The sequence below is a fragment of the Ictidomys tridecemlineatus genome, chromosome 8, assembly GCF_052094955.1.
Source record: "Ictidomys tridecemlineatus isolate mIctTri1 chromosome 8, mIctTri1.hap1, whole genome shotgun sequence".
Classification (NCBI taxonomy): domain Eukaryota; kingdom Metazoa; phylum Chordata; class Mammalia; order Rodentia; family Sciuridae; genus Ictidomys; species Ictidomys tridecemlineatus.
The window spans coordinates 138,393,582-138,416,718 of NC_135484.1; the positions used below are offsets into that span (position 1 = coordinate 138,393,582).

The following is a 23,137-nucleotide window of genomic DNA, read 5'->3' on the forward strand; positions in this document are numbered from 1 at the left end:
CTAAGTTGCTTAGACTGGCTTTGAACTTGTGATCCTCCTGCCTCAGCCTCCCCAGCTGCTGCTTCGATTACAGGCATGCATCACTATCACTGCTCCCAGCTTCAACAAATGACTATTTTGAGTGTCTACTAATGTCTTGAAAATTTTTCTTTCATACTTGTGGGAACCTAAGATGTTATTAGTGGGAGATGTAAAGTTATATAAACTAAACTCTACTAAGCCTATTTGAAGGAATTTTAAAAATTTGATACAGGGAAATTAACTGGTGCAGAATGCACTTACTCTATTCTGAGCCCTTAGATATTTAATGATATGATGAAGAAATTATGATGTTATTCCTTAGTGCTGTTGCTATTTTTGGCAAAAGTCAAACCAGTATAAAAAGCTACATGATAGAATTTGTTTTTCTGAACTCTTTTCATAAAATAATTTGATACTTGCCAGGAGTTACAAAAAAGAATATTCAAAATTGTTTTGTCTCCTGGTCCTTCTGCTCTCAGTTTTATGTCCTAAGGCTTCACACATTTCTGTTTGCTAGCAGGATTGTCTCTAGTGCTTTTATGAAAATATTGATAGGGGACTGTTGGTTCCAAAGAAGGGCAGACACACAGGTGTACAAATACCTTCTCAAATATAGCTGCAAATAAACAACTGCTCTTCATGTATGAGCTTCACACAGAAAAGTCTGGACTGCCTGGGTAACTTGTGAACTTTGCCTAAGTGGCCAACAACTGGGTCATCTTTTTTTCCCAGATGAAAAAAGTATTTGCAAAGTGTACTCAGCAATAAATAACAAGCAATGAATCATATGCAACATGGGTGAATCTTAAAATATACAGAGTGAAAGAAGATGGACAAAAGACCATTACATTCTGTGTGATTCCCTTTTAATAAAATTCTAGGGAATGCGAGCTTGACTATGGCAACAGAAGAGATCTGTGGTTTCTTGGGAGTTTGGGAGGCCTGGAGAATAAGTGGGGACTGTAGTTGGGTGCTGAGGATTACAGAGGGGCACAGGAAACTTTTGAGGTGATGGATATGGGCCTTAACCTGATTATGGTGACAGTTTTATGGATGTATATGTTTATCGACATTTATCAAATTCTGTACTTTTCACTTGTGCACTTTAATATTTATTATACTCATATATAATAAAAAGAAAATATTTTACTATTATAAACTAAAATGCTTGCCATAGATAGCAGGTAGCTAGGAAAATAAATGCAACTAAAACTAAATAAGTGCAACTGAAAAGAAAAAAACAATCAACCTTCTTCTTTGGAATTTGGGGCACAGGAAAAGACCTGTGTCTCATAATTCTACTGTCATCTGAATTTTGATTCATAGATACAGAAAGTTACTTTTTAATTGTCAGCATCTGGATTTTGGAAGTGGACAGACCTAGACTTAGCCAGTTGTCTGCTAGTTTTGTGACTTTGAGTGAGATATTTGACCTTTCTAATTTTCCCCCCATCTGTGAAATGGGATGGTAAAGGCTCAATAGATAGAAGCAATTTTATTATTATTTTTATTCATTTCACATTCTAATTTCAATAGGATAGTCTTGACTGAGAACGTGGTATTTTAGATTCCTATGGGAGGGTATGTTACCCTTGAAAATTGGATCCTTTATCAAGGCCTTAGAATTGCCTGAAAAAGAAAGCCCTGCCACTAAGGGCAAGGAGCACAATGATTTGCAAATGCTCACTTTCTGTGTTCTGGAACGTGGGCATGGAGCTGCCAGGTGACCTCTCACATGGTTTTTCGGCATTTAAGTGACATCTGATCTTTGCAGGCTTTCACTGTTTAAGTGAACTAATGTTTCTTTTATTAAATAAATTTTTTTTGCTAATAATAATAATAATAATAATAATAATAACAATAATACCATTGCAGATGCTAACCAGAAAAAAGGAACAGATCCTGGAATAATTTCCTAAAACTACCAAAAATAGGGCTAGATGGCAGCTGGAAATAGGTCCTGTGGATCAGAGCTATGAGTTTTCTTTTGTTTTGTTTTTTTAAATCATGCGGATTTGAGTAAGGAAGATATTTGTCATTTACATTGAACTGAGAAAGCTTTGGGATGATAGGGCAGTCCATAGGAGAAGTAACCATTGCTTCTGCATGAGTAGGGGTTGAGAGTCCAGAAAGTTTATACTAAAACAGAGTGCAGGGGACCAGGAGCCCTGGTGGTTGGGCAGGATGGGATTTAAGTCAAGACTTTAGTGTACATTCAGGCAAATGGAACAGTCTGTTTTGCTTTTACCTGTAAATGTTAACAGATTAACTTCTCTTATCTCTACCCATACCCCATCCGTTGGCCCTTGTAAGTAAGTGTAGGATATCTCATAATTTTTCTTACATCAGTGGGTATGCATGTTTGGAGGATAGTATAGCAAAAATATAGTTGTTTTAAAAACTCTGAAATGATATCACTTTCATTTCTAGAAATTAGAATTGTGTGCTTTCTCATGATCTGGACTTAATTTTTTCCTTTGCCAAATGGTTGCCGAAATTGACAAGTGATTGATTTGGTTTTAGAGGGTCCCAGAACTACACAGAGTGCTTTTCATATCTGGAAAGACATGCCTAGTTATTCACAAGTTATAAGATTTATTGCCTTACCCTAACATGTTGCAAATTAGTTTGTTTGCTATTTATTTTACTCAGAATGTAGTAATTGATGTCATTTGCTGAAGGGCAGATTTGATCCCAAGAAAGGGTAGACTGCCTCATGACACTCTTTCTTTTTTCTTTGTCATCTCTGCAGGGTTGGAGATAAGATGGGTGGACTGCTACTTTCCTTTTACTCATCCTTCCTTCGAGATGGAGATCAACTTCCACGGAGAATGGCTAGAAGTTCTTGGCTGTGGGGTGATGGAACAGCAACTGGTCAATTCAGGTAGAAAAGAATCTCACATGTTACTGAAAGGCTCTCTAAAGGAACCTTCTCTCCTCAAGTAACCTCCTACTCATTTGCAGTCATTTCCGTATTCCTCCATTGCTATCTTTCTCTCCGTGGTGCCCACTAGACATATCTGACACCAACTTTCTCACGTCTCATTTTGCAGAAGCTTCTTTGGAGATCTTTCTAGTCAGAACGTGGCTGCTGGTTTGTACCTTGATTTTGTGTTTGTTGATATGTTGCTTTCTGATTGCCCCAGAGGCAATTAAATGCATCTCATACTCGAACAGTTTGTCTTCTAAACTGACTTCCTTCCAAGCCCATGTATAAGCAGTAAGCTCTAAATGGAGATTGTCCTGGGTTCCTTTTCCCAGCTCCTATAGAAGGGCATTTGCTGTGTGTCTTGGAGGGCAGTTGTGGCTCCAGGTTGGTCCGATTTTCCCTTGGTTTCACTCTTAGGTCCCCTTCCTTGTAAGGGTGTGGACTTAAAGGGCTCACAAATTCTTCTCTAGGTTGGTCATGGGGCCTTCAGCAGAATGGAGAAGAGCAATCTTCCTGGGTGACTAAGAAATGTGGGTAAAGATGGGATAATGTGGTCATGGAGTTAGAAGATGAGGTGATTCTGAAGAGATAGGGTGCATGAAGTATTTGCTGGGAAACTGGATGTCTGGCTCTCCCTCTTACCCTTGTTATATTATGGTTTAGATGTGAGATGTCCCTTAGAACCTCATGTGTGAGAAGGTTCAGAGAAGAAATGATTGGGTTATGAGAGCCTTAACCCAATCAGTGAATTAGTCACCTGATGGGATTAATTGAGTGGTAGCTAAAGGCAGGAAGGGCATGGCTGGAGAGGTGGAAATTGGGGGTGTGGCTTTGGGGTATATATTTTGTATCTGGCAAGTGGAGCTCTTTCTGTTTTTTGTGTTTTTTTTTTTTTAAACTGATCATCATGTGAGCTGCTTCCCTCTGTCACATTTTTCCTCCATGATGTTCAGCCTCACCTTGATCCCTGAGGAATGGAGTCTGCTGTCTATGGATTGAGACCTCTGTAACTGTGAGCCCCTAAATAAATGTTTTCTCTCCTAAAATTTTTCTCGATCTTTTAGTTGTAGCAGCAAAACTGTTGACTAGAACATGTTACCAAGTAAGCCCCATTTTGCCCACTGCACAGGATGCCAATCACTGAAATGACAAGTTTGGCAAAAGAGAGTTTATTCACATGGTGCCTATGCTGAGGAAGTGGGAGCCCCAAATCTCAAATCTACCTCCCTTGGATAGGGCTCAGGGGTGTTTATGGGATAAAGAAGCAGGATGGTTTGAGGTGTCAGAGAAGGTGACTGGAGGCAAGGAAAGATTCATTGGTCAGCTGCTTGTGTATCGTTAAAACTTTGTGGCTCCTTAGAAGCACATTCAGAAAATGGCAGAGTTAGAATGATCTGTGCGTGGGGTTTTTGGCCCTCTGAAGTCAAAAGGTTCTCACCCATCAGACAACTGTTGTAGGCCCCAGTAAATGGTTGGCAATTTCAACTGGTTTAAGAAAGATTAAAGTAGCCTCCATGTAAAAACTGCTTAAGCAATTGTTACCATAGTGACCATCCATCAGAGGAGCTTCTGATAGCAAAGCTGATGGGATTATACTGCCTAGCTGTGTGACCTGTAAAATTGGTCATCAAAGCAAGTAGCTAAAAGCAAATGGAACAGGTGGATTCATTCAGATTTCCCCTTGGTTTTACTCTTAGGTCTCCTCTATGTAGGGATGTGGACTTAATAAGGTCACAGATTCTTCTCCGTTCTACTGAGGAAGGTGGTGGAAAGCCCAGTGGAGGCCAAATGCTTCACAGGCAGTTTTTGAATATTTGAAGGGCCATCCTAGAGCATAGTGGTGACAGAAATCAAAATTAAGGCCTGTAACAATTGTGAGGCCAACACTTGGGTAAACCCTGGGGTTTTCTTACAGCTCTCTCAATTAATAACTGTGTCTCTTCAGGCAAGTTACTTATTACCTATGATCTTTGGTTTTTCAAAGTTACAGTGGACACAGTGACCCCATCTTCAAAGTTTTGTTATGAAGATTAATTGAGATGATATTTATAATGTTCTTATTAGCAAAGGATCCAGCACACAGCATACATTCAGTTGAAATTAACATTTAAAGATTTTTCTCATGGTTAGAGCTCTTTACCAACAGGAAATACTTTAAAAAGGCTATCTTGCATGTTGTAGATCAATTTCTAACTAAGTGGAACTAGTTGTCTCTTTGATCTATACGCATCTCTATCTGTGATTCTAAATTTGAGTTTTTGGTTTTAGAGGTAAAAGAAAGTAATAAAAAACTGAAAGAAAGGGAAAATCAGCCTGTAGATGTGTATGCATTTCAGTAGAAGACACAGAATATTGAGAGTAACATTTAGTCTGTCCTTGAGTAGGAGCTGACTTCAAATATCCCTGTGGTCTTTTGATTTTTAGACAAAAGATTTGAAGGACTCCTAGGCTTCCTTCTAGAAGTGCCTATTGTCAGAAGGCCAGAGCTAATAAAGCTAGGAAGGGAGATCAACTTACGTATCAGTTGTCACTTGGATTTGTGCCTTCTTATATTTCCATCATGGTTTCTATGAGGTTTATTCACAAAATAACTGGCTGAATATAGTTATCTGAAACAAGTTTTCCAATTTATTATTGATCATTAATGAAACTGTTGTTCAACAATTAAATCAGCCATGTTAGATATTCTTGAAGGGAATGGCAAAGTAAAAAAAAAAAAGACACCCAACATGCAAATATGTTTCGGAGATTCACAGTATTGGTAGGATGTGCTTCAAGTCATTGGGAAATTGTATGCATAAAATTTAAATATCCTGCTAGGGAGGGAGAATAAAGAAATAGAAGTGGTGACTTTTATAAAAGAAACTGTATAGGTTTTGCTATTTGAACTTGAAGTTATTGTGACAAAGTTCTGCTCTGTTTTTAGACTTGAATGTGTTTTGACTTCTCTAGTTGAAGATTTTAAACGATTTGCCTGGCAGTTTCCAACTACAGACATTATTTGCAAGTACAGTTGGTTTTCTGTTTTTGAAGTTCCCAGAGCCTGAAGAAAGACAGGCTACCTGTACATCATTCCTCTATTTTAGTCTTTTCTCCTGCATTTTCTTTCCTCTCCTTTTCTCTCTTTTCCCTTCTTTCAACTTCCCTTTCTCCTCCCCATTTCCTTCTCTTTTTCAAAGAGAACTTCTAAGAGACAAATTGATGGTTCTAAATTCTCCTTCTTTAAGGTTCTTAACTCTATTAGGTTAAGTACTACAAGTCAGAAACCAACGATGTTGGAGCAACGGTAGCAGCAGACATCATTTGAGCCCTTCCTGTAGGCTAGCATCTTAGAAAGAATGCTTTTTGGGGGGAGGGGGAGGGTACTGGGGATTGAACTTGGGGGTACTTGAAAACTGAGCCACATCCCCAGCCCGATATTTTGTATTTTATTTAGAGTCAGGGTCTCACTGAGTTGCTTATTGCCTCACTTTTGCTGAGGTTGAACTCACGATCCTCCTGCCTCATCCTCCTGAGCTGCTGGATTTACCAAAAAGTATGCTTTTTATGCTTTCTTCCATTTCACCTCAATGAAAGGCTTCTGTGGTAGGTGCTATTATTCCCTGCATTTTATAAAGCCTGAGAAAGATGATCTGGATCAAATGGCTAGATTGCTAGTGAGGCTTGGCCAAGTCATTTTTTTAATTTGGGGGTGGGTGAGTGCTAGTACTGAGAATTGAACTCAGAGGCACTCAGCCACTGAGCCACATCACCAGGCCCCCCCCCCGCCTTTTTAAAAAAAAAAATAGTATTAGAGAGAGGATCTTACTGAATTGCTTAGCACCTCACCTTTGCTGAGATTGACTTTGAACTTGCCATCCTAAGCCTCCTAAGTTGCTGGGATGACAGGTGTGTGCCACCATACCTGCTGGCCTTGTCCTTTTGATAACAGTTAACCATGATATGATGCTACCCAAATTGTGGATTGCATTATTGGGAATGATAAAATTGATTTCAGATAAGTTGTTTTAAGTAGTATTGATTGAAAAACTGAAACAATGAGGCAGACTGCAAATAAAACTTCACTTGTTTTGTAATTTGTTACCTCTGAAGGGCTCTGCCGCTTGGGTCACCTTCTGTGATAGAGTGATTTATTTAGAGCATGAAGTTAGATTGCTCACTTAAACAGCATCAACATTTTCTCACATGTTGAAGTTGACGGTGGCCTATGTATGTTTTTGTGCATGGAATGAGGCTCCTCCTAAGGGCTTGTGGAATCTTACCTTATTTCTTCTTCCTTAAGTTGTAGAATCTTCCCCATTACTTTCAGATTCCTTTGAGTTAGTATTTGTGATGAATAGTGACCATTTTCTTGTGTTTTTCCTCAGGGATGTGTTATGAGGACAGTACTGAGCCAGGTCCCCACATATTAACCCTTTCTTCTCACTGGACTGACTGAGGCTGGTTCTGCCCTTTCATGTGGTATGTGGAGCACAAATATCTAAAGCCATCCCAGTGAGGACTATGGGCCGTGCTTGTGCCAGGAAGGAATTTACCACTTACTGAGCCCCTGTAAAGTTTAGAAGATTTTAAGTAGGCCAAGGGGGGAGAAAAAGCTGTGTAGTAGAACATAACTTACAAAATGAGTCCAGTTCCCTACATCCTCATTAAAATTTCAAACATGACATTTTGGGGAAACATGCATGAAAAGTTTCCAGCCTTAAACAGTCATTATTTGTTCATTCATTCATCACATATTTCCTGAAGTCCTTCTAAGGCTGTGGAAAATAGAATAAGTACTGTCTTTACCTTTGAGAACATCACACAGACGTAAAATACACTTATTTGCAGTAGACGTACATTGGGCAGAGTGACAGGGAGGGGCAGGGATTAGAGAAGACTGTGCCAGAACTTTGTGCAGGTGACATGCAGGCTGGGTAGAGACAGTCCAGGTCTTTGTAACAGGCATTTCCGAACACGTTAGTTTCCTCTTCCCAGGGAGTTCTTTACTTTGTCTTTCCTTGGTTGCACGGTTGGCATGTACAACACTGCATTTCCTTTTCTGAGCGTGAATCTATTTCCAGTTTAGTCCTCTCCTTGATATCTGCTCTCTCCAAACTCCACATGCACATTTATGGTTTAGTATTATTAGTCTAAGATGGCAGACTTTCAAATGGCGAGGGCCAAGGCTAAACCAGGCATGGCTAGATACAAGCAGACATACTCTTAATATATTTAGCATCTCTTTTTGGAAGGCAGTATGCTATACATAGAGGAAGCTACAAAAAAAATGGATGTCTTTTTGCCTGTGTAAACTTACAAAGGTGGTAGGGTGCTACTATAGTTTAGATTTGGAATCCCCTCAAATTCCACTTATTAAATTCCACCTTAGCTTGGTGCTGTTGGGAGGTGGTAGAACCATTAAGAGGTGGAAGTAAGTTAGATCATTGGGGGCATGTCCTTGAAGGGACCCTGGCCCCTTCTTGTTTTTCTCTCTCTGCTTCCTGGCCACCATTATTGTGAGCAGCTTCCTCTATCACATGCTCCCATCATAACTGCCTTACCGTAGGCCCAAATGAATCAATGAATCAATGAATCAGTCCTGTATAGACTCAAACCTGTAAACTAGGAGTCAGAATAAACCTTTTATTTTAGAAGTTGATTATCTCAGGTATTTTGTGGCAGTAATGGAAAGCTGACAAACACAGGCAGATAAGATTATATCAATTTTATGTAAGTTCCAGTTTTGAGAGCAAGCTTTGTGAGATGAAAAGAGGCAATTTACTAGTTGAATTACTGGAGGCTTCAGAGGGGAGATGGCCTTTGAAATGGGCCGTAAATAGTGGTTTTTCAGATATGTGATTAGTAATCAGTTGGTGAGCTTATATACCTTGTCTGCTCATAGGATATCAGAGTCTGTAGGTTTTGCATGGGGATTGGGATGAATGGTTTAACTATCCCAGGTAATTCTTGTGAAGGACCCACACTCAAAACTTTATACCCCCCCTATCTTTAGGATATGTTGAATATTTTCCCCAATTTTATTGTGGTGTAAAGTATAATGAATTACACATTTTAAAGGTATACAATTTTATCCGTTTTTGACTTATTTTTATATACCTGTGAAGCCATCACCACAATCAAAATAATGAACATTTTTATCACGGACGAATGTATCCTTGTGCTCTTTTGCAATCTGCCACTCCCTCCGGCCCTGTCTTCAGGCGGGTATAACTGCTGTCATTTCAGATTAGTTTGCTTTTTCTTGTGTATTATACAAATAGAATTGTTGTATGTATCAGTTCACTACTTTTTGAGTACTGTTTCATTGTATAGACAACTCCAATTTGTTTATCCTTTCATTTGTTGGTGGACATTTGGGTTGTTTCCAGTTTGGGGCATTTCAGTGTGAAAGTGATATAAATATTTGTATAAAAGCCTTTGCGAGGGCATGTTTGCATTTCTCTTGAAGAAACTTATGAGTCGAAAGTTCTGTAAATGTCATTTACATCAAAGTAATTGCCTAGTGTTGCTCAGCTCTTCTGTGCCTACTGATTTTTTTTTTTTTTTTTTTTTTTTTGCTTTCAGTATTCTGTCAGTTGCTCAGGAAAGTATTTTCTACTATGATTATGGAGTTGTCTATTTTGCCCTTTTATTCTGTCATTTTTCTTCGTGTTTTTTTGAAGGTATATTATTAGGTGCATGCCTTTTTTTATAGCTGTTATGTTTTTTGGGAGGAATTACTCCTTTTATCTTTATGAAATCTATCTTTATATTTGATTCTCTTTTACTTGATGTCTGTTTTATTTACATTAAAATATCAATCCCAGTCTTATTTTCCCCCCTCCCTAGGTATAGTTACATATGTTATATCAGCGTATGTTGAAAACCTTATCTAGGGCGAACACAGTTTTCTTTAAATAGTCATATGCATTTTAAAGTACTTAATACCAAAATAGTATTCTTTTGTTTTTGTCTGGCTGTTTACCATTTTTCTTGCTCTTCCTTCACTTTCAAAGATTCTTATTTTCTTCTAATAGTTTTTCCCTTTGGTATGAAAAATTCTGGTTGGCATTTCTTATAGACTCTATGCTGGTGATGAATTCATTAGTGATCCTTTGCCTGAGCATGAATCTATTGCCTCTTTATCTTGAAGGATATTTTTATGGAATTTAGAATACTGGATTGATGGATTTTTTTTCCTCTTTGTTATTTAATGATTTTCTTCATTGTCTTCTATGATTTCTAAAGGAAAAAACATATTTCTTTTTATCATTATTCACCTGTGTATACTCTGTTATCTTTCTGTAGTTACTTTTAGGAGTTTTTTTCTCTGTGGTTTCAGCAGTGTGATTTTGATATTTCGAGGTATTGTTTTCTTTGATTTTCTTTAATACTCATGTTAAATCTTTGATTTTGCTCTAGGATATCCTGAGATTCTATTCACTTTTCCTGCTCCCACTTCTTTTACTCTCTGCTTTTCAGACCAGGTAGTCTCTGTGGACCCATGTTCATGTTGTCCCTAGTGTCCTCTTTTGTCTCCATTCTGCTGCCTTGTAAGTTTCTTCTTTTCCTTTTTTAAAATATTTAAATCTACCAGTATGTAATTACAGTCAATTGCAAAATTTAGCCTAAAAAGTCAACAGTGTTAGAGGTAAGTGTACCATTGATGACTTCTCTGAAATAAGTTTCTTATTTCAGATCTTTTTTTTTTTAATGGCATTTGGTTTTGTTGCACAGTTTCTATTTTTCATTGCTGTCAAGCCTATTTTTCTTCACTCAGAGCAAAGTTAAATAGTTGCTTTAAAGAATCTGATAATTTCAACATGTGGTCGTTTTAAGATTGACTTCTGTGGAAAGCTGATCACATCTTCTTGATTCTTTGTCAAATAATGTTGTCTTGTGTGCTGGATCTTGCAGATGGTGAGTTGGGGGACACACTGGGCCCTGCTATGATCCTGTGGTCACTGTTAATGAGCAACCTGGTGAGGCTCAGGCCTTGCTTTCTAGGGACGGTGATTCAGATTGCACTGGTAGAATTGTGCTGCTCTGATTTGTGTCCATCCTGTATGTGGTTGCTTTGTAGATTGGTTTGAAACTTGTGGCAGTGGTTTGAGTTTGTGCCGTGTGTCGTCGTCGTCGGGGATCGAACTATGGCCTCTCCTTCTGGTCTCTGTCCATTCCCAGATTTTCCCCTTCATTTCCAGCTCGAGAAGCACTTGACCCTGTATGTAGAGAAATAAGCTTCTCTCTGAGGTTTAGTTGCCTGGGGTGTGAAGCAGCTCCACAACTGTGACCCACCTTTGGGGCAAAATCATGTTAGTCCCCCCCGCCCCGCAAAAAAAAACCCACCCAGAAAATGAAATAGAAGATTCACGATGTGGTGTTCCCTCTCCCGGTTTGCCTCTCCTTCATCATTTTCCTATTGTTTACTTTCTAGAGTTCTCTACTTCTGTTTGTGGGCTTGCCCAGAGCTTTTAGTTCTAACCACAGGGAGACTTTCACCCCCATTACTGTGGACCAAACTACAGGGTGCATTGTGCACACACCCAGGGTGAGAGGACTTGCATGACACAACCATGTGTCATGGAAACTCTGCTGTACTGGTGCCACTGGTCTATTTCATCCCTCAACTTTAACAATCAGAATTAATCCAAGTGCAGTTTTGAGGCAAAGCAAATGGAGACTAAGATCCATCAGACTCGGCTCCCTCCCTTGCTCCTCCCATCTCCTTTTCTCTCACCTTCCTCAATTGCCTGCCTTCCTCTCAATCAGTCTGGACCCTTCTATTGCCCTTTTAAAAAGGGAAACACATGTGTCAGCCTCATGTATAGGTTCTGTCTTGGAGTTCTTCCTTGTGACGTATTTTCAAGCTCTCAGAATAGAGATGTCTTTTCAAATATTGTAAGTTTGTCCTTTTTCCTCTTTCCAATTGATAATAAGTTTGTGAGAATGTCTTCTGATGTGAAATTAGTCTGCATTAATTTAAAAAATTAAGGAGAAATAATTTCACGATCACTTATCACACTTTACAAATCGTAAGAGTACATATAATGATTACATATAACTATGTGGAGAAATCATATATATTTATAAAAACAGAATCGCACTTTTAACTGTTTTATTATGTTTTACAGTGACTGTAACGTGATTGTGCTTTGATATTACCAGAAATCCATCTGCATTGTCATTTAAAAAAATTTTTTTAGTTGTAGGTGGGCATAATAACTTTATTTTACTTATTCATTTTTTAAATGTGATCCTGAGGATCAAACCCAGTGCCTCACATGTGCTAGGCAAGCACTCTACCACTGAGCCCCAGCCCCAGCCCTGCATTATCCTTGCTAATGGCCACGCAGCCATCTTGCCAACCCCTCCCATGTTGGTGTATTGTTGAAGGTACGTCTAGAAAGAGGAGCACATGCCTTAATATGAAAGTGGAATTATGGCCACATGCATTATGGAAATATGATGTACTCTGGGAAAAATTACCTGCCTTGTTTGAAAGTACTTTTTTATCCACAATCTCACGAGCAACACCGAACGCCTTCCATCTCTTTACTCTTTACATTTAACAGGAAAGACATTTTGTACTGGTGTTGTTTCAATTTATTTTTTTCTGGTCACTAGTGTAATTGGACATGTTTCCAGAAGTTTTTGCTCTGTCTGCTTTCTAATGGCACTTGAAAGTGTGCTAAACTCTATTCTGCATGTTTTCTTTGTAGTCTTCCTCTCCAAATACTAACCTTATTGTCATCTCTGTTGAAGTCCCCTGTGTGTCTCCTCTGGCAATATCTTCACTCTTTTCACCGCTCACCTGTGGCGAACAGTTTCAGTTCTGAATTTTGTGTCATTATCTTGACTTTCATTATAGTTTTACTGGCTGTATTATATAACAAGTTAACTTATCTGCTTGTCTATTGTTTAACAAATGGAATCACACTGTCAGTAATTTGCAGCTTATTTTCCATGTGGCATTATGAAATCATTCAGTTCATTTGTTTTTCAGTACTTTAGCTCTTTTGGATGAATGAATATGTCATAGTTTATTCATTCATTCTGTTTATTTTTTTATATTTAATTGTTTCCAATTTATCTGCTCCTGTTGAACATTTTTGTACATCTAGACAATAGGTATAAGAGTTTCTCTGAGGTATATTTTATCTAGCAGTAGAATTGCTAAGTCAGTACCTCTGAGGATCTCTGGCTTTATTGGATATCACCAAATTGTTTCCTGAAGTTCCATTCCTTATTGACCCAGCCGTGAACCTCTCTGTGAAAGTTCTCATTGTCTATGTTGTTTTGAACACTTGACCTTGTTCAACTTATTTTTGCCAGTCTGGTGTAACTTTCTGCAGTTTTCATTTGTTTTTGCCTGATTTCTCTTGAGGTCAAACACATTTGACATTTATTTTACATTTCATTTATTTGACATTAGTTCATTTTCTATTAGGGCTCATTTTTCTGTTTTTTTTTAAACTAATTGGTAGGAATCTACATTTACATTGGATGTTAATTATTTGTCATTTCTGTGTATTACAATTATGTGCTCCAGTTGTGTGGCTTTTCTTGTCACTTTTTCAAAAAAGAAAAAAAATGTATTTTTCTCTTGGCTAGCTGTAGATTTCTTTATATCATATCATTCTCCCAAAAAGGTACTTTGTCAGGAAATATGAGTGGGTGTAAGTTGACAAGTTCCATGAAGATAACCCCCCGCTTGTCATGCTTGATTCTGGTAGTTTAAGTCTCTGATGGTATTGCTATATCATTCATATTTCCAGCATCGGGATTCTAAATATTTAATATCTTTCAGGCATTCACCTTCTCTCTCCCAGTATTCTGTCAGATTTGGTCCCCACCCTATGTGACAGTTTCTCTTGGCTGGGAAACGTATTCTAGGATGCCCTTGTTTGACTAGGAAATGTAGCTCCGAGCTTGCCTCGGGACCCCATTTATACTATTTTCACAGAGTTGGATTTATTTCCTGGAATATTTTCTAGTTCTCCCTAATCCTCCTTCTAATCTATATCACCCCTCAAATGTTTCTATTCCTGTAATAAATGGTTTTCGCAACTAGATTGAAGTTGCGGTGTGTGTCTACTCTTCTGATGTTTTACAGCTGTTAGGATATGTGTTGCATACTGTTGGCAGCATAATTTTTGGAAAGCAGAGAGATTCTACCCTTTGAGAAGAATTTTCTTTTCAAAGTCTGAAGTTTTGTATATTTGGCACTGTCTAAAGTCATTGCCATTTAATCTTCCAGTCTGCCTCCATCCAGGAGGAAGCTGTTCTTTTTCCTTTTATCCCCAGCATACCTGAAAGTGTGACCCCCGTGACACAGTTCAACCATTGGCTTTTGATATTCTGCAGCTGGTAAGGTAGATTGTGAGTGTCTAAGTAAGAGGTATGCACATTTGGCCCGTTTGTATTGCTGAAAATGGTCATTTCTTTCATTAGGCTCCATTATTTTTCCCTTCTCCCTTTCCATGACTTTGAAGTGCTTTCTGCTGTGGGAGAATTTTACTCCTCTGCCAGGTTGATGTGGGGTTTGGTCCTGTGACTTCTTTGGCTAATAGGATATTAGCAGATGTGATCTGTAGTGAGGCTTGAAATGTAGTTGGCAGTGATTTTTGCCTTTTTTCACTTCTTCATGAGATGAGCAAGCCCTGTGTCACCTGGTGGTTTCAGCGCTGAGAAGCATGTGGACTGCTCCTGACCGGACCCCTAACCTGAGCCCTAACCTGAGCCCAGCCAGGCTGGAGCAGCTGGGTTCCAGCCCCAGCCACTGAGGTTTGGTAGTGGTTGCTGATCAGCTGTAGCCGACTGATAAAATGTGTGCTGTGGTTGTCATATGTCTACTTCCTCACTTTTACCAAGGGCTTATAGTCTGCTTGAGACCCTCTTGTTTGATATCATTTCACAGAAAATTCTGTTGAATTCATTCACTTATTTCAGGTATTTCCTCTCTACTTCCTTGGGGAGTGCAGTTGAAAAATCTTGACCTCTTCTACTTCTCTTTCTCTGGATAGAGGCCATTGTATAGTTCTCAGAGTATTTTAGAATGGTATGTGATAGTCTCCTAAACCAGTCAGGAATTTTAGGGATAGGGTTTATCTGGAAAGTTCCCGAAGTTCCTGTGTATACCTGTGTGTGTGTCCATGTGGATGGATACTTGTGTGTGCTAGGGTTTGGATAAGTGTGTCCCAAAGACCAATGTGTTTCAAGGCTTTGTTCCCAACCCATGGTGCTATTGGGAGGTGGAGGAACCTTTACAAGGTAGAGCTTTTGGGGAAGTTTTCTGGCCTCTGGGGGCAAGCTCTTGAAGGGGATATTGCGACCCCTCCCTGCTGGTCTTTATTTTCACTTCCTGGCTGACAGGAGGTGGGAAGCTTCCTTTGCTTTGTGCTCTGCATCATGGTGCCACCTGGCTCTAAAGCAATGGGGCCAACTAATCATGGGCCGAAACCTGCTTATTGTGGGTCAGAATAAACCTTTCCTCTTTTAAAGTTTTTATTGCAGGTATTTGTTTTGGTAACGGAACACCAACTAACATATTGTATTTTAAATATAGCCTTTTTAAAGTTTTAGTGCCAGGTGTCTAAATTTAACTCGTCTCAGGTAGAAGATTCTGACTCACTAGAATGTAACCTTATTGGGATGGGGATTTTGGGGGGTTTGATCATTCTTTTCTTTCCATTTCCTTGAACAATGCCTGCCTAGCATATACAGGTAGTCAGCACACATACGCAAACTAAATAGGTGGCTGCATATCCCCCCGCCCCTCCAGTGTTTATTCTTCTTTCCGCAGGATCATAGAAACAGTACAGTGTTGAGGAAAACTGACCTAGTTTTCTCTGCTGGCTCTTGGCTCTTTCTGCCCTCAGCAGCTCTGCAGTTCCCCGTTAACAAAGCTGGTGTGGTGGGAAACACCTGAGCCTTGAAGTTAAGATGTAGCTCATAGGCCTGGCCATTAGCTGGGCTGGAGATTTTGGTCAAGTCCTGTGGGTCTCAATTTATTCATCTATAAAATGAGTGGCCTGAAAGATTATTTTCAGATTTATTTTTAACTCTCAAATCCTAAGCTTTATTCTCTTAAATATCCCAGAGATTTTTTTTTAATATTAATCAAACCCATAGGGGACTGTGTTTTGTTTTATAGCACCACATGGAAAATTGCATACCAGCAGGATTTTGGTATGTGTAGTTGGTTAATCAGGTTTTTTGTCCCCCTTAAAGAAATTCTCAGAGATACTCCCACTTCCCCCGCCCCTAAAAAAAGAAAGAAAAAATGATGTTCATGTAATTGAATTTTATTTAAACTATTTATGGAACTTTTGCTTTATGGGATCACTGTAGCTTTGCAAGCAGGTAGTGATGTGTTCCCAGTAGCTCAATTTTATTTTCTCCCCTGCAAAAAGGCAATTTAGAAGTTTAGGAATTATTTATGGTACTGTGGGGATAAACACAATCTGCTAAGTTATTTTTCTTGTGTCATTTTTTTCAAGGTTCATTTCTGTTTTTTAGGCTGGAAGCAATGTCTTTCTGCAATGGCCACATTTTTATGTTCATGGGAAAAAATGAAGTAATCTCATTAGACATAATTTATGCCAGATTGTGACTTTCAATTGGCATAATTCAGGAATTGAATACTATTAGGTTCTGTGTGTGCATACACACATGCACACCCTATATTCCATAGTCAACCAGGTGTGGAAAATGGTAGGGTGAAAAAGTTGGATGCTTTCTTTGCTAGAAAGTGTCTGAGTTAGGAAGAGGTAGATCCAAGTGAGAGTACAGAGCCATTCTCAAATGTATTTGACCATAGAACTCTTTCACAAAATAAACTCTTTTGTTGAGCATGTCCCAAGATGGAGACTTAGTAAAGTGCTCATCTTTTGGTTGCAGGGGTTGACAATAAAGTAAGAGGTTAAAAGAAGTGTAATTTGGGAAAGTAGTGACTACCTATAAGGAGAAATTTTAAAATTTATCTGAGAGGCGTCTTCAGTGTAAGGCAAGCTGCTGATATCAACACATGAAAAGAACATCTATTTTGCTCAGGTATGGTGGCGCATGCCTGAGTGACTTGAGAGTCTGAAGCAGAGAATGGGAAGTTCAAGGCCAGTCTCAGCAACTTAGCAAGGTCCTAAACAACTTAGTGAGATCCTTTGTCAAAAAATCAGATGGGGACATGACTCAGTGGTTAAACACCCTTGAGATCAGTCTCAGGTACCAAAATAAAGGAATAAATAAATAAATAAAGTTCTTATTAAGAAAAAAATAAACAAACAAACAAAACCCCAACACCTATTTTCCATTTTAGACTGTCTATGGAGTTCTGGCAATTGCAGATTTATGGGGTTTGAAGGCTTACGAAAGAAAAGTCCTCAAAATTCATTATGCATATTTCAAACTTATTACAAATGTCAGCCTTTCCTCTTACATTTGATTCCTTCATCAATCCTTTATTAAATGTCTATGTGGCAGGCTCTGTGCTAGGTGCTGTGTATATGGGAGTGATTTTTGCCTTGAGGGACTCACAGTCCAGTGGTGGAGACTGACAGGTCAGCTGCTATGTCCGAGATTCTGTAGTAACAGTTGAAGGAGGAATCCGTTCTCAAGAATCTAAGGCTTCACTTGGATGTCATATTTGAACTTAATAATAAAGGTTGAGTAAGTCAGATGACAGAGGAAAGAGAAGATGTTTTACTTGTACATAGGGATGCATGGAGTGGAGGGTTCTCCATGTATTCTGGGAAGATTGACTTGTGTGGACTGCTAGAACACTCCAGGAGTCTTGGGAATCATGTCAAGGAGGTCTAGCTGGATATGATGGAGTACACCTGTAATCCCAGCAACTCCGGAGATTGAAGTGGGAGATTGATGAGTTTGAGGCCAGCTTGGGCAACTTAGTGAGACTGTCTGAAAATTAAAAATAAAGGTCTAAGAATGTAGTTAAGTGGTAAAAGTATTCCTAGGTTCACTTCCCACTACCACAGATTGATAGATAATTTCTGAAGGGTTTGTAATGCAAAATAAAAGACCTTCAATCTCAGTATTCCAGGAGTACTGAGCCATTGAAAGATTTTAAGTAGGAGAATGATGTGATTAGATTGACCTATGGGAAACTGGCATTTGTGGACTTATGGAATAATTGCAGTTCAGAGGCTAGGAGACCATGTGAGCACTCTAGAATCCACATGATGAGACCAGGAGCTGAAGCTGTGGGGGTGGGGAGAAAGAAGGACCAGATAGATGGTAGTGACTTTGGGCCATGATCACCAGACTTTCTTTGTAAGGTGGGCACATCTTGGCATAAGGAAGATAATGTCAATTGAGGGATCATTTAGTCTGCTTGCAGGTTTCCCAATGTACACAAACTCTTGGAATTTACTTCACATTTCATCAACTTTGTAAACTTCCTGAAATTATGTCATATACCTTTTGCATATATTGTGTAGGGACATTTTTTAGCAGGGGAGCAGAGAATAGAGTAATCATAGTTTCTATTAGATTTTCTAAGGATCTCATGTTTTAAACAATGTCAGGAACCACCAAACTAGTCTATTATGTTTATTCAGCTGATGAGAAATTAGTATTTTAGAACTATCTCTGAGATAACCAAAAGAAGGATATGATGAGAATATCACTGAATAATTTTCTGACTAATGAGAATATCTACTTTAAGGACTTTATTCAGAAAGTGCACTCTATAGGTGAATGCACTTTGTAATACATGAAAAGACAAAATATATCTAATGTTTTTCAGTAAAGGGTTGGGCAGGTCAGATAGCATTTGTTGGCAAGGTGGATGCTTTGCAAATACCTTAGCTGTTTTGGGTTGTAGTAATAGAATACCAGACACTGGGTAATGTATAAAGAAAAGAAGTTTATTTGGCTCCCATTCCAGTGACTAGAAAGGCCCAACATGGTGTCACTGTCTGGCTGTGTCACAACATGGCAGAGAATTGGAAATTCATTGGTGTAAGGAGAAAGTTCTAGTCTTTACCTCATTCACTCATCAGCACTTACTAGATACATGGTACTGCTAAGTAGTGATAGAAGGCTAGAGAGATGGTCCCTGGGCACCTGGACCTCACAGTCATGGACAGGCTAAGGTGCAGGGGCAGTGTGGTGCAGGCCTGCTGTCAGGAGGGCAGTACAGATGCTGTGCAAACAGTAGGAGGTGGCATCTGGTAACTTGGGGGAGTTTGCAGAGAGGCCTCCTAATCTCAGAGTTGAAGAATGAGTGAAGATTGGTGAAGGGAATGGAGAAGGGGAAGTGTGTTCTGGGCCAGCTGTAGGCAAATTTGTTTGGCAAGGAGCTGGCTTATAAGCACTTGAAGCAGGGCCAGCCCTCTGATCTCTGTAGCAATGACTCTGCAGAGTAGCCATAGACACAGGTGACCACAGGAGTGTGACTGGGCTCCAGTAACTATTTATAGACTCAGAAAATATCATATAATTTTCATGTTTCATGAACTACTATTCTTCTTTTGATATTTTTCAACTATTTAAAAATGTAAGATTCATTCCTAGCTTGCACGCTGTACACAAACAGAGAGGCCAGGGACCCGGATTGGCTTGTGGGTTATAATTTGCTGATTCCTGTTCTAGGCAAGAGGAACAGGGAGTCATGATAGAGAAGTGAGATTAAGCACATTTGGCTTCTGTAACAACCTTTTCTTAATGATCTCCTTGCCTCTAGGACTTCCTACTTCCATCTCTCCTATGATCAGTCATTCCATCTATGTTCTTAGGCCACCTCTTCCAACTTTTCTGAAAGACCTTTGGTGATTGAAGGTATTCAAGGTCTCCTACATTGTCTGTGTTTTGTTTCTTTCTTTTTTTATTTTTGCCTCAATTTCCCTTTTGGAAGGATTTGGGGAAGAATTTGCCCAACTGCTGGGAACATAGTGTTTAGATATGATTGGAGGTGGTATAAACATTTCAGGGCTTTCTAGGTCACTGCTCATTTCGGTGTATGCATATTTAGTTTGCTTTCATTCTGAGCTTTTTGTACATTTCCTGAAAGAGTTACTTTTGGATTAATTTACATATTAAAGTCCTATATTTTAATCTCATTTTTATCCTGCCATTTCAGGTATAGGGAAGTAAATGAAAAAGTCATCAAATGTTGACTTCCAAGGCTTTATTACCTCAGACAGCTTCATTATGTTTGTGGAAATCTAGTGTGCTTTGAAGGAATTAATCTAGCCTTGCTTGCAATCTGTATATGTTTACATAGAATGAACAAACATTGCATTGCATTTCCTGAAAATTCAATTATTCCTGTCTCCAGGAAACATGTTCTGCTTAGTATTTAATTCTCAAGTAAGTCAGTATGATGGTTCTTGAACTGTCATACGAATTAGGGATTTCGAGTGTACTGCATACTTTTATAATTAATGGAGAAATGGCCAGTGAGACTTTTTATCATAATGGCCCTGACCCTGTATTTGAGGTTATGGGAGACATCGGCCTCAGAACATACTGATTTAAAGTTCTCTCTAGATTTTTCTTGGAAGTAAGAGACATAATGTTAAGGTAACGTTCTGCATGATTAATATTTTATTTTGAAATTTACTTTGCTTGTATATGGTTTATTTGTTCAGCAGGCAAATGATTGCAATACAGTTGGTATTTGTCATCTGTTCTGATTGGTTAGACCCTTGATAACCAGCAAGGATTAGTTTAAATGTTACCTTTCTTTTGAAACATAATCTCATTCTGTATACAACTCCAACAACTGACCTCCCATCATATATTTTTATTGCAATTAAGTAATTATTTTATAGAAGTGCCTATCACATATTACTACCATATCTTTTAGAGTTAAATGTTATTCAGCTCAACCTTTTCTTCTTCAAGGCTCTAAACTCCTTGAGGGTAGGAAACATAATTCATACTTATTGATTGTGGTATTAAAATATAAGGAAGAAAGCTGGATTTGGAGTTTAAGATTCAGGGATGTGAATGAGACTGGGCACCCAGTGATCAAGGAGGACAATTTGAGTCAGGTTGAGGACATGAACTGCTTGTAATCTTTGTGTGGTGCAGTGAAGTGTGGCACTGTACTAGGAATTGAGAATGGATTGGAAAGCTGCACAGGGAGCTGGATCAGGAGGCACTGAGGCCATACATAAGTATTTGGATTGGAACACAAGTGAAGGTTTCTAAATAGAAATCATGTGGTGAGATCAGTGTGACCTGTCAGGTCCTTCCTGCCCAGACCTCCACCTCTTGCACTCTCTTTCTCACACTTGCCGTAGTTAATCCATGCTCCCAGGAGGTTTTATTTTTATTTTTTGTACTGGGATTAAACCCCAGAAACCTCTACCATGGAGCTACATCCTCTCTCTCTCCCCTCCCTTCTTTCTTTTTTTTTTTCCTCTCTCTCTTTTTTTTTTTCTTTTGAGATTGGGTCTCCTGAAATTGATAGACTGGCAATCTTCCTGACTCAGCCTCCTGGGTCACCGGTATTATAGGTGTGCACCACCAGCCTGGCCAAGGAGCTCTTGAATGTATCTTGGACACTGTTCAGTGTTTCCTGACTGGAACCTAGGCATTCCTAGCGTTGTTTTTCAAACTGTGCACTAATAATTAATTTCTTATTTTGCTTTTGTACTATTTAGGAGCTATGTTAGGGAGGAGATGGGTTTCTTTGTTTCTTTTTTTTGTTGTTGCCAGGGCTTCACACACACCTAACTTATAGTAGGTACTCAGTTGATATTTATTCAATACATGGATGGATGGATGCATTTTGGCACAAAAACTCCACTTCTGTACTGAAAGATAGATTGGATGAAACAGAGTTGGGATGTGGAGAGATTGGCAAGGAGCATCCTCCAAAAGCTTAGGAAAGAAATGATGAGAACTTGAATTATGGCTATGGCAGGAGAAATTTAAAAGAGGAAATAGGTTCTGGAGACCTGGAGAAATGGAACTGACAGGACCCAGCGATCAGCAGATAAAGTGCATGTTGTGAAGGGCAGAGGGAAACAGAAAAGGTGAAGAATAAGCTCCTGAAGTCACCTGGTCTGTGACTGTCTAGAAATTTTGTTGGGACATAGTGAAGCCAGTCCCTGTATGTATGAATGAAAATCAGATTAACCCATTTTATCCTATTATCCCTAATGTAGCATACCTACAAAAATGTTAATTGAGACATAAAAATACCACTTAAGGTAACTTTCAAATAATATTTTAATATTAATTATGTTTACAGAATTGAAAATAGCAGAGTTTACAATAAAGTAAATAGGGAAACATTGTATGCCTATTTATTTACAGATTTATTTTAGGACACTCTTCAACAAAGGCTGCAAGCTAGTGGTATCTGTTAATACAGATACATCTGGGCAAATTGAGAGGCAGAAAGTAAAGGCAGAATAAGAATAGCAAAATAATAAAAGCTAGGCTAAGGTTGTAACAAATAAAGATACATTTTTCACAGTTGCTCCAAAGAGATGTAGATTTGATTATCAGCTCCCTAATAGAGAGAGAGAGAGAGAGAGAGAGACATAATCATGTATGAGTATCTACAATGTCTGCACGATAAAACATGCTAATTTATTTCTTTCAGGGATTACTAAATATGCTTGTCACACACCCCCCCCCCCGTGCCAGTACTAGGGATTGAACCTGGGGTGATTTACCACTAAGCTATATCCCCAGCCCTTTTAATTTTTTTGTTTTGTTTTGTTTTGAGACAGGTTCTATCTAAGTTGCTTACGGCCTTGCTAAGTTGTTGAGATTGGCCTTGAACTTGAGATCCTGCTGCCTCAGCCTCCTGAGCCACAGGATTATAGGTATGCACTAGCATGCCTGGCATAAATGCAGTATATTGAAAGCTAAGAGGAAATTCCCTCTCATCTCTGAGGCAGAACGTCTTAAAAAAAAAAAATAAAGTTGAATTTGAAAATACTCCTTCTGACATTCCTTAGCCTCTTTTTACTATTGTAATAGAATTTGATTTGCCTTAGTTAGCACATGATGAAGTTAATTGTAAAACATCTCAAAAAGCCAACTCTGCAAATTATTTCCAAACACCACTGTCTCTTACCTCTCGCTCCCTTCGTGAGTGAGTACTTGAGGAGTCTTATGTCTATGACAGATTGCCAGGTGCTCCAGGTACCACCAAACTGTGTAAGAATTTTCAAAGGAGTCTCCAGCCTCACTGGGCAGTCTAGGCATAAAGAAATGGAAGGA

General features: G+C 38.9%; 1 protein-coding gene across 10 annotated transcripts in view; it reads left to right on the forward strand.

The window, feature by feature from the left end:
- The window catches only part of Fars2 (phenylalanyl-tRNA synthetase 2, mitochondrial), a 491,273-nt gene that overhangs the window by 162,776 nt on the left and 305,360 nt on the right, over positions 1 to 23,137 (forward strand). For all 10 annotated transcript variants that reach the window (XR_013425364.1, XM_013359661.4, XM_078020497.1 and 7 more), the window contains one exon: positions 2,774 to 2,905. Coding sequence is in view for 9 of the 10 variants with exons in the window: in XM_013359661.4 (XP_013215115.2) it covers positions 2,774 to 2,905 (132 nt within the window). In the remaining variant the exon portion in view is untranslated. The remainder of the gene's footprint in view (positions 1 to 2,773; positions 2,906 to 23,137) is intronic.